This window comes from Alligator sinensis, unplaced genomic scaffold (genome assembly GCF_000455745.1).
Source record: "Alligator sinensis unplaced genomic scaffold, ASM45574v1 scaffold485_2, whole genome shotgun sequence".
NCBI classification, from domain to species: domain Eukaryota; kingdom Metazoa; phylum Chordata; order Crocodylia; family Alligatoridae; genus Alligator; species Alligator sinensis.
In genome coordinates this window covers 2348910-2361505 of record NW_005842069.1, presented here as the reverse complement: position 1 = coordinate 2361505, position 12596 = coordinate 2348910, and the positions used below count along the sequence as shown (strand labels likewise).

The 12596-nt window shown below is 42.1% G+C and overlaps 1 protein-coding gene across 5 annotated transcripts in view; it reads right to left on the bottom strand.

Annotated features, from left to right (window-relative positions):
* Window positions 1–12596, bottom strand: part of LOC102381138 (cadherin-18) — a 469255-nt gene that overhangs the window by 204484 nt on the left and 252175 nt on the right. For all 5 annotated transcript variants that reach the window (XM_006023586.2, XM_025204105.1, XM_025204107.1 and 2 more), the window contains one exon: window positions 7586–7880. In XM_006023586.2, coding sequence (XP_006023648.1) covers window positions 7586–7880 — 295 coding nt within the window. The remainder of the gene's footprint in view (window positions 1–7585; window positions 7881–12596) is intronic.

Genomic DNA, 12596 nt, shown 5'->3' with positions numbered 1-12596 from the left:
GGCCCGGCTCGCGCCCGGCCCGCACACCTACCCTACCAACTATGAAACTATGAAATGGGTTTTACTTCACCCTAAATTGAAGTGGTAAGTTTTTTAAAAACAGCACTTCAATTTAGGGCAAATTAAGTGTTGTGTACACCCATGTCTTACCTGCCTCTCCATTGGCAGGGAGGGGAGGGTGAGCTGCCGGTGCGTGGAGCAGTCCCTGAGTTGCAAGGGGGGAGGCAGGAGGGGGAATTTCGTCGGTGGAGCCTGCCTTCCCGGGCTGCTGCCAGCCTGCATGTATGGGCTACCTGCACAGGCCCTGAGCTGCACAGAACCCGGTGCTTCAGCCCGCAGCTGTAGGGCAGCAAACTAAAACTCCTTGGAAGCATTTTAGTTTGCTGTGCCCCAAAGTCATTTAAGGCCCATTATGCCACCGAATGTGCTACAGCTGCTGGAATTAATGCACAATACACTATTGACATGTGCAAACACCAACACCATTAAAGCTGTGCAAAAGCATTTAACCCACTTTAAAGTGTCATGCACACATGCCCATATAGTCTATTTATGTCAAGCTTGTGATTCACCATCTCCCCATATCCTTTTCTGTGGTACTACAGCTTAGCCAGTCAATCCATATTCTTTATTTGTGCATTTCATTGTTCCTTCTTCAGTATGGTATCCTGCTCTTCAAAGGGTGATATCTTAATTTCATCCTACTTATTTCAGTCCAGTTTTTAAATTTAATTAATGTAATTTTAAACACTCATCTTTTGAAGTGACTGGTACCTTACCAAGTTTGGTGTCACTCAATTATATATTTCAAGTTCTAAAAAAAGATATAGAAGAATAATGGACCTGGACAGACCTTTGGGTAACTCCATTTTCTAGTTTGACCTTGAGCTGTTGAGGATTACTCTTTAAGCATGATTATTCAAAGTTATGCTGTCTCCTCGCAGTGACAGAATACTTCTAAAATTGTGGGTGACATTGTCAAAACATCAAAATAGATCATATATATGCTCCAATTTTATAAAGCTCATTGTCTTGCCACAGAAGAGCATTACATTGTTTTGGTATGATTTGCTCTTCATAAATCCATACATACTACCTTTATCCTCTATGTGCTTACAAATATTTTATTTGTGACTAGCTTACAGTATGCAGCACCAAAAGTATATCCAGAGACTACTAAATAGTATATATGGCTTTGAAAATAAATAACAACTAATTCCTTGACAAGGCAGATGCCAGACTTGCTACTGCAATTTGGGGAGACTCAACAAATATTCAAGCTGCCATTCAGAAAATATGTGGTACAGAAAGCATGTCAGTATCTGGAGCAGAGTCTTTTTGTCGCATGTGTGTACAGAGCCAAACATAATGTGCTTGCACCCTTGGAACTTATCTGACTTCCCCTGCCCACAAGCTCCAGATTCAGAAATATGGAAATAAGACCCCGCGGGTTGCTCCGAAACATGTTGGAGACCAAGGGCTCCCCAGAGTATCTTCCAGGTTTGAAGAATACATGCTGGTGGAGTACGCTTGGGGGTGGCTTGGCCAGGATGTACCCTGTTGCAGTATAAATAATAGTGATCCATAGTGAATAATCTCTGAAGTCTTATGTAAATCTGTATAGAAAAACAATGTCAAGAAAAAAATGAGGATGGAAAGAACTGCCAACTTGATAAAAAATAGTGACATTTCACATTCAATCATATAAGACACATTGCCCCTAAGTAGGGAAGGGGGGGAAAAAAAGCATAAACCATTACCAAGTTACCAAAACTAAGACACTTGAGAACTGATCACATTTCAACGAAGAAAGAAGAACGGAAATTTAGTTTCCAAAACAGCCCCAAAGCAGTGATGAAATAACACTAACAAATACTAAGATAAATATCAGAAATTCAGCTAAAAAGCAAAAACAGAATGTTAGTTCTGCAAGTGAACCCAACCCAAATGGGATGAAACTCTCCTTTCAGAGGGAGAGAGGCCAACAAAAAGAATATAACTGAATCAGGTCTCATTAGAAACACTGGTAAGAAAACAGTATACACTATATAATGAATTTTGAATCTACCAAAATAGTGTGAGAACTAAGAAATCAACCAACGTCAAAAAAAGGAATCAGTAAAAAAAAAAAAAGAAGAAGAAGAAAGTATCATGTAATTATGAGAGATAGTCAGCTGTAACACTCTTCTTTGTATCACAGGAAAGATTTTTAGAATAGATATTTTAACATGACCCCAGACAACTCACTAATAATAGGAGCATTATTCTTATTTCCGTTGCAAGAAAGTGGAGTTTGATGCTTCACTTTCTAATAAGAATTTCCTGGGTAATGTGAAAAACACTGATTTATAATCCAAAATGTTGAGTCAAAATACTTCAAATAAGTAGCCACTAGTTGATGATTCAGATTCATAGATTACTTAGTTACTGAGAAATAACTAAAGCCTGAAATTCAGTCTGATATTAAATTAGATCCATTATCTGTAGAAGAATCACACAAGCTGTACTCTGGAGTGGCTATTGAGAGGACAATAAGAACTGAGCTACTACAGAGAAGATGAACAAGATAAAACAGTTGCATTATGTGCTCTTGACTTTGAGGATGACATTGATCTGCACTCCAGCAACATTCTCACTATTCAGATAACTAGATGTCAAAAAGTCAGAGAATCATCGGCTTAATTAAAAGTGGTGTTCTATTAAAGATGATGGAATCTGAATAAAAGCAGGAGCAAGACAAGGTAGTGCTTTTCACAGAAAGGTGCTGTAGAGAGACAGAATGGGTAAAGTAATAAGTTTCACCTCTAGCCAGAAACTGAAGTGAAAAGTGATGACTGGAAGCTACTGCAAGGAAGGTGACTCGAACTAGCAAATGTAACACAATTTAATCAAAATAAAACTTAAAATAAGATTTTATTTTATATATAAGGCATTGTTGCTTCTAAAAATAGTGGTGTTTCAATGCTGTGATGAACCAGTGCTCACAGGAGAGGTTTCCTGCTGGTCAAGAATATTAGTCTTTGGCACCACTGTTTCCTCTCAGCAGTGCTCATCATGAAGGTATACTATCACTACTGGTGTTCTAATGATTCACAGAAATATTACCCCTAAAAGCACTTTTTCTAAGGATTATATTTCTGAAGGGGAGGGATATTTGGAATAATATGGTGGGGCACTTCAGATGCGGATTTAATGAATAAAGTGTGCACATGTGTGTGCGGGGGTGCATACACTATGATGATCTCTAGTTATTAATATCTTGGCAAGTCCAGGCGGTCAAGCAAGTCCAGATATGCAAGGAGGAGTCATGGATCCATACAGTCATAGGTTATAGCAAGCAAACTAGTATTGCAACCTTAATTTTAAATAATATCAGACCAATAAGAAATGATCTCCTCAGTCTCCTAAAAGAAAAAAAAAAAGAAAAAGAAAAACCAAACAAAAAACAACACTTGGTCCAAAACACAGGCCAGGTAAAGTGGCTTATAAAAAAGGTAGAGTGGATAGAGAGGATTTAGAGGGAGCCTGGAACAGGTACAGGTTCTTGAGAGGATGTGGGAGCTGAAAACAGAGGAGTGAAAGATAATGGCTGCAAAGGAAAAAGCTGAGATGAGAAAGGAGGGGATTTCCAGTGTAGAGAAATGAGTGTTTAGAGGAAAATTCACAATACCAAGACACAGAGCCATAGGGAGAAGTGGAAAGGGAGACCAAAAGTTTAAGAGCGCCAAAACGGCAGCAAGAGCATTTGAGAAAGGCAGAACATCAAGATAAGGGTTTAAGCAAAAGACTTGCTAATGGGGAGAGAGATTGTGGAGAAGATATTGGTATGACATCCCTTGGAGAGAAGGGAGGGATGGACTTTTAGATAGATGGGAAAGAAAAAGCATAAAGACCTCTGATGAAATTAAAATCTGGAAAGAGAGGGGTGAGATGATTAAAGATTCTGAGGCAGATACTCTGTGAAATATTGTATCTGTGAAGGAGACTCTAGACAAGAGGGAATAATCAAGAAAGCAGAATAAGAAAAACAAGAAGAAAAAGAAGGGATTATTTCCATAAGTAAGAAGGGATGACAGATGGGGTAGGAAGAGAGAATGAAGCAGAGGGCATTGAAGCCAGAGAGGACAAAAAAGGTGGAGTGAACAAATTTAGATCCTGTCTAAATTATGACTATTTTGATGGGAAAGTTTTCACTTAAAAAAAAAAAGGGTCTGGAAGGATAGATGGGACTGATTTTCTTCTCTCACACAGTGGTGTAAATCCACTGATGTCACTGGAACAACTGCTGTTTTACACCATTGTAAAAGAGGGGGGGGAATGGAATCGTACTGACATTGCCAGTTGCTAAGATCCTGGATATTGTTGTTGGTGATTTCAGGAAGAGAATTAACTAGACTTTGCTCCCATATAAAACGGTATCACCAACATGTACATTCCTTGTGTATACAATACATTTTACCAGTAATTGTGATGAGGGAAAATGTGAAAATCTGTGGTTTTACACAGCATTCTTGCTTTTATTATTTTGCTGGGGGTAGACGATTGTGTTAGGGGTGGTGAAGGGAGATGGGGAGAAGTCTCTTTATAACCACATCAGTATCTACTTGCTTCTCTCTGGACCTGGATCACTCATAGTAAGCTTAGAATATAACAGACCTCACTCACCCCACTACATCATCTGGGCTCCCAGCACATTCAGGTGTGCCTGAGTGATAACCACCTGGATTCAGTCACAGCAAGTCTTTCTTTCCTAGAAAAATGACTACTGTGATTATATGTATGAGTATGAGAGGCCAGCAACTCACTTAATTTTGATATTTTTTCCCTTTAATATTTATAAACACTCTACATTGTACAAGATCAGTCAGGCACCTGTCAACTGGAGATAGAAACATAAGAAGTGAAATTATGTGTTTTATGTAAATTCACTTGGAAGACATGTATTTGTTTGGGGCTTCCAGCTATTCTCTTTCAAATGTAGTGTGGGTACTTCTTCACTCACCCATTAGTGATACAACATAGAAGACAGACTTCAAAAGGAAAACTGTCTCTCTTTGCTGAGCTTTCTGAAAAATGTTTTTGAATCTGTCTTTCTTGCATGATTTAAGTATGCCTGGTGCTAAGAATATAAAGATGAGTTCTAATTTAAGTATATTACTGAGGAAACCATAAGGTAAGGGAACTGGTTACACGTTGCTGATGCTTTAAATAAAGCACTGATCTACCAGCAGATAACATACACAGTGTCTAAGTACAGACGGTCAAAAAGCCGGAGGCTGAGCGAATTCAATCTTTACAGGTTTTTTTTTTTAAACTGCATAGATTGAACGAATTTCAAATAGGAAAGGCGTCCCATACTAATAGCCTGCTGGTCACTGCAGAGAGCCAGTAATTACCCTAGCCATGCCCTCTCCACGGCCTCCCTGTCAGAAGAGCAAGGGGTGGGGGAGGAAAAACTGACCCCTCCGACCCAGCACCACATCCCCAGCTGGGAGCAGCCTGGGAGGGGAGGAGGGTAAGCTGGAACTGGGGTCTTTACTCCCACCTGGAAGCGGGGCTTAAAAGCTAAAAACTCATGTCACGTGTATGTGTTAAGCCACAGCGGGGTCAAAACTGCAGGCTTGCTAGCCCCTGCTGAGACCACAAAGCCTACCAGCTTTCAAGGAGATAGGTACAGGGGCTTCTGGGTTTTGGGGCCCTGCACCTCTGGCTGCTGACAGACAAAACTTGTGACATGGGTTTCACCCCCCTGTGCCCCAAGACAGACAGTCTCACAAGCACCCGTGTCACCAGTTTTGCCTGTCAGCAGCCAGAGGTGCAGGGTCCCAGAACCCAGAAGCCCCTGTACCTATCTCCTTGAAAGTTGGCAGGCTTCGTGGTCTCAGCACGGGCTAGCAAGCCTGCAGTTTTGACCCCGCTGTGGCTTAACACATATGTGTGACATGACTTTTTGCTTTCAAGACTTTGAGGTGCAGATTCCCTGAAACCCCTGCACCTATCTCCTTGAAACTTGGCAAGACTTCATGCCCTCAGAAGGGGCTAACATTCCTGCATGTTTTATCCAAATCTGGCCAGAAATGACAAAGTTATAGGCTGTTTCAAGCTTTCCCATTATAGTCTATGGGCGAAACGGTGAAACAGTGTCAAAACAGCAAAACTGTTGTTTTGACGAGACGAAACGGAACAGCAGTTTCAAATCAAAATGAAATTCAACATGAAACACTGTTCCATCAAAATGCCATTTGAAACTGAATGGGATCATTTTGCACAGCCCTTAAATAAGCCCAATTCCATCAGTCTTTCCTCAGATGTCATGTCCCCCAGCCCCCTCACCATTTTTGTTGCCCTCCACTGGACTCTCTCCAATTTGTCCACATATTTTCTGTAGTGGGGGCCCAAAACTTGCACCAGGAGGGAATATGGGACAGAAGTTCCATAAACTGGTTTGACTTAAATCAGTTGTGTCTGATACTACATCCAAACAGGTTTATCTTAAACCAGTTTTGGTCATTTTGAAAGTAGTTTAAGTGCACTGAACATCTGTTATGTTACAAGTTTAAACCAGTTTCTGATCTCTTAAACCAATTTGTGTGCAACTTCTGTCCCTAGCCAATATGAAATTTTCATAGGATGCTACAAAGATGAGCTTGCTTCACTAGAGAAAGAGAGAGAGAAAGAAGAAAGAGAGAGAAAAGATAAAGAAAGAGAAAGAATTCAAAAAGGTCATGGCCTAAAAGAAACTGGAGAGTTACTTTTTCCTTGTGCTAGTTTTATTTTTTCATTTAATTACACAGCATACCGATTACAACTCCCATCTGGAAACCACACCAGATCTGCAAAGCCATGGGAGGAAATACTGAAAGGTGAACAGTGGTCTTTTGGTTTATAGCATTTGGAAACTCCTGGAATAAATTATTACAACAGAAAAATGACTCTGGAAATGAAGTACAGTAGCCCAACAAAGATGCAGGGCATAACAACAACAATGTATTAATCTTCAGCTAGTACTTACAGGGCACATCTGTATGACATGTCCACTGTGCAGTTGTTACTGAGCAGTCATTTAGTACTTGCATAACCAAGTACTAAATGACTGCACAGTAACCAGCATTACTGCACAATACTGTCATGGCACAGTTGCCTGGTGATGCTTTCTGCGCAGTAGCTCATTTTTACGGTGCGGTAGCACCACATCACAGTTCATGCCTGGCGACACTACTCTGCAGTAGTAATGAGCTACTGTGTAGTAGTGATGAGACACATACTGCACAGTAGCTAGTTACTACTGTCCAGTAAGCATCCAAGCATACTACTGTCCAAGCATGTGTGGGCCTTGATCTAGACGCACCCCCAGTGTATTATATATGTGCATCATGGACAGGTAGATTAAATGACTGTGTAGTATTTGGTCTCAGTTTGAAATATTGAAACTTTGTTGTTATTAGCACCTTCTAGATTTGTTAACCTTTACATCTAACTACTGCTAATAAAGAAGAAAATAAAAGTAGTAAGCACTCTGTCAAAAAAGGAAATAGCAGAGTCCATCATTAAAAGCTAGCTAAGTAGAATGACTTCTTTCCCTTACCCATTTCAGACATCTCTGGCACAGTAACAATGTATGGTCCATCTGTAAATCTGGGTGCATTGTCATTGATGTCCTGCACTTTGATAATGAATTCAGATTCAGGCTCAAGAGGCTTGTTTGTTCGTCTGTCGATAGCCTGGGCATGCAGCACATAGTGTGTTTTCTGCTCTCGATCCAGGCTTTTGGTTGAATGAATGTCTCCTGTAGTGTCATCAATAATAAATATAGTTCCAGCCCCTTCTCCAGTAAGGATGTACTTGACTGATCCATCACCTTTGTCGGAATTGGAGTGTAGCTGTAAAATATAGATACAATAATATCATGAAACATGATATACGTGATATAAGCTTAAACCATACTTTCTTGCATATAACACTCACAATAAGACATGCACCTTGTTTTGGGAAGGGAGCATGATGAAAAAAATATTTTTTTCCAGAGTTATGGCTGCATAGAGCAGGTTCAGAGCCTAGTCTTCAGTTGACTCACCCTTCCTTTTGAGCTTAACTAAAAGCCAAAACCCTAGCTGGTGCTACAGACTGTTCTCCATGGGTAGATCTATGATTATAAAAAGAATGAAAGAGTCTCAAGGCTGTGAAACAGGAAAAGAAAAATGAAGAACAGCTAGCAGACAGCAAAATTGCCCTTGAATAGTGGAGCAGGAAAAGCATGAAAAGGGAGAGAGTTACATACATTACTTAAAATTACATAAGAATTGGAATTTATTGGGTCAGACCATAGGTCCATCTTCCCTAGTCTCCTGTGTCAAATAGGGGCAGAGTGTGAATGATGAAAGGGGTAGTGAATATTGTACAACCAGGATTTTTTTCATTGTTCTTCTCTCACTTGCAGGCTCCATTATTTAAGGTATTTGAAGTTTTAATTCTGAGCTATATCCTTAATTCCCACGCTCAATAGCAACTGATGCACCTTCCCTCCAAAAAATCTGTCCAATCCCTTTCTGAATCGGACTAAACTGTCAACGTCCACAACATCTGGTGGCAGCAAGTTTCATACTTTAATTACATGCTACGTAAAAGAAATTACTTTAGTTAGTTTTAAACTTACTACCTAATAGTATCACTTTGGGCATTTATATACACAGACTTTTTTGTTCTGTGATCTGCCAAAGATCTGCTGCTTTAAGCACACACAATTAATTGAGTCTGCTCTGCAAATGAGTTGATGTGGACTTCACTGTGCTGCATACAGTTGTATAAGTGGTGAAATGCGTGTTAGCACACAAAAATGGTGGCAGCATGCTTCTGAACTAAAGCACCATCTAGGTGTTTTAGTTCAAAAGTGCATCGCTGCCATTTTCTCAGCACTGATGCACATTTCATTGTTTATACAGCTACAAATATTGCAATGCCAGATGCTTTTCAAAGCACTCGGCACTGCAATGTGTAAAAATGCCTGTGTGACCCCCTAGTTCCTGTATTGTGAGAGATGGTTAACAATAAAACCCTATTTACTTTTATTTTAACATTTAATATTTTTTAAACCCCTATCATGTCCCCCCTCAAGCGTCTCTTTTCTAAACTGAATAGATTTAGCCTCTTTAGTCTCTCCTCATATGGAAGCCCCTCCATACAATTAATCATTCTTGTTGCCCTTCTCTGTATCTTCTCTAGTTCTTCTTTATCCTTTTTGAGGTGTGGGGATCAGAACTGGGCACAGAATTCAAGGTGTGGATGCACCATGTATTTATAAATGGGCAATTATAAATTATTGTTAGCACCTGTGAAGTGAAGACCAATGATGTTTGAATCAATTGACTCAGTCAGCTGCCTGAGTAATGCAAATGTTCTCTGTGGAATAGAAAGTAAGGGTGCTTACAGTAGTTACACTTTTCAGAGGCCCCTGAAAACACACTATAGATATAAAGTAACAAATATTCACACCTCAAGAGTGCTTTTAAAATGGCCAATCGTGCAAAGAAACCCCCCAAAAAACACAACCCCAAACCCTTATCTGATGATGTATAAGGTAAGGATGCTCTAAGACAGAGCACCTTCAGGGAACAAGTGTACACGTGCCCTGCGAGGGTTAATAATTTCCCCACCCAAGGTTCTTGGCAATGGCAGCATCATGGCTGTTGCTGCCAGAGCTAAGGCTGTGGCAGAGGAAGCAGGGAGGAAGGGTGGAGAGGGGGCAGAAACAGAGCCCCTCTGCCTTATGGGCCTGTTGAAGTCTTGGAGGGAGCCAGGCCAGGCCCATGAGCTGGGGAGGCTCCATTTCACCCTCCACGCCAACTCATGCAAGCGGTAGGGGAGGGAAAGTAGGACCCCGCCACCTCGCAGGTCCAGCCCAGGACCCTGAAGACCCCAACAGGAGTAGCTTGGGAGGCAGGCACATGAGGCGGGAGGGGGGCTCCCTTTTCCCACCCCCACCACCTGTGTGAGTGAGCTGACAGTGGCAGAGACTGCTTTGCCCACAGCTGATGAAATGGAGCACCCCTGCTGCATGGGCCCAACCCAACTACCCCTGCTGGGGTTTTGTGGGGAGCTGGGCCAAGCCTGTGAGGCAGGGGGACTCCATTTTCCCCACACCCTAGCTCCAGCCACAGCAGTCTTTGCTTGCTGTCAAAACACTCATGCAGGGGACAGGTGGGAAGGAAGGCACCTGCTGGCTCATGGACCCAGCTTGGCTCCCTCCAAGACCTGTCCTTCCTATTCCCCCCTTCCCCACCCCCCACCCCCATGCAAGATGGCAACAGTTGCCAGTTTGCAGGGAAGAGTGTGGTGGTTGGGGAGAGTGGCAGGCTGACAGCTTCCTGGGAGGCTGCTAGAGTGCTCCCACCTGCTGGTCAAGGACAATGCAGGCAGGCTCAGAGCCGCCACACACCCAATAGGCTTTGTGTAAATCACCATGAGTTACTCTGACAGACTGCATGCACTTGTGTCAGCACTCCAAGGCAGAATGTTTCTATTTCAAGCAGAAAATCAGTTTTCCTCTTAAGACAAGTATCTTAATTTTGGGGGTTCATTATTTGAAAAAGAAAGGTGTGTGGTATGCAAGTAAGCATGATATCTTATCAGAAAATTCAGTAATGCATTATATGTCATGTGTACACTTCTAAAAGCATGCTGAACTCCTTGCTGCTGTAATGTCCCATGAACCAGTTAAAGGCAAGCCATAATCATTCTTATGTGGGTTATTTTGGCCAAAGTAAATTAACCTGCATATCCTGGTCACAGAATGACAGAATCATAGAAAATTAGGGTTGGAAGGGTTCTCAGGAAGTCATTTAGTCCAATCCCCTGCTCAAAACAGAACCATCCCCAATTAGATCATTCAAGCCAGTCTTTGTCAAGCCAGGCTGTAAAAACCTCTGAGGATGAAGATTCCACCACATCTCTAAGTAACCTGTTCTAGTGCTTCACCACTATCCTAGTGAGAAAGTTTTCCTAATATCCAAACTAAACCTCCCTTGCTGCAACTTGAGACCATTACTCCTTGTTCTGTCATCTGCCACCACTGAGAACATTTTAGCTCCATCCCCTTTGGAACCACCCTTCAGATAGTTAAAGGCTGCTATCAAATTCCCCCCAGTCTTCTCTTCTGCAGACTAAATAAACCCAGTTCCCTCAGCCTCTCCTCATTTCTGTCCCAGTCCCCTTACCATTTTTGTTGCTTTCTACTGGACTCTCTCCAACTTGTTCACATCCTTTCTATAGCAAGGGGCCCAAAACTGGACACAGCACTCCAGATGTAGCCTCACCAGTGCAGAATACGGAGGAAAAGTCACTTCCCTTGATCTTCTGACAATGCTCCTACTAATACAGCCCAGTATTGCCATTAGCCTTCTTGGCAACAAGGACACACTGCTGATTCATTTCCATCTTATTGTCCACTGTAACCCCCAGGTTATTTTCTGCAGAGCTGTTGCTTAGTCGGTCCTCAGGCTGTAGCAGTGCATGGGATTCCTCCATCCTAAGTGCAGGTCCTTGTTGAACCTCATGACATTTCTTTTGGCCCAATCCTCCAATTTATCTAGGTCACTCTGAATCCTAGGCCTAGCCTCCAGTGTATCTACTACACCCACCAGCTTGGTGTCATCCATGAACTTGCTGAGGGTGCTATCCAGCCCATCTTCCAAATCATTAATGAAGATATTGAATACTCCACTTGATACTAGCTACCAGCTAGACATTGAGGCATTGATTACTACCCATTGAGCCCAACACTCCAGCCAGCTTTCTATCCACCTTATAGTTCATTTATCCAACCCATACTTCCTCAGCTTGCTTGTAAGAATGCTGTGGGAGACCATATCAAATGCCTTCCTAAGTCAAAGTGCATTACATCCACTGCTCTCTCTGCATCCACAGAGCCAGTCATCTCATCCAAGAAGGCAATCAGGTTAATCAGGCATGATTTGCCCTTGGTGAAGCCACGCTGACTGTTCCTAATCACCTTCTCCTCCTTCAAGTGCTTAGAAATACAGTTTTGAAGACCTGTTCCATGATTTTCCTGGGGACTGAGGTGAAGCTGACTGGTCTGTCATTCCCTAGATCCTCCTTCTCTTTCTTAATGATGGGCAGTATAGTTGCCCTTTTCCAATCAGCTGGAGCCTCCCCTAATTACCATGAGTTTTCAAAGATAATGGACACTGGCTCTACAATCACATCAGCCAGCTCCCTCAGCACCCTCAGATGCATTGTATCTGGCCCCATGAGCTTGTACACATCCAGATTTTCTAAACAGTCCCTAACCTGTTCTTTTACCAATGAGGGCTGTTCACCTTCTCCCCAAACTGTGCTGCCTACTGCAGTAGTCCAGGAGCTGACCTTGACTGTGAAGACTAGGTAAAAAAGCCATTGAGTAATTTAGCCTTTTTCTCATCCTCTGTCACTACATTGCCCCCCCCATTCAGTAAAGAATCCATACTTTCCCTGACCTTTCTCTTGTTGCTAACCTACTTGTAAAAACCTTTCTTGTTACTCTTCATGCCCCTTGCTAGCTGCAACTCCAATTGCACGTTAGCCATAGGCGGAGGGAGAAAAAA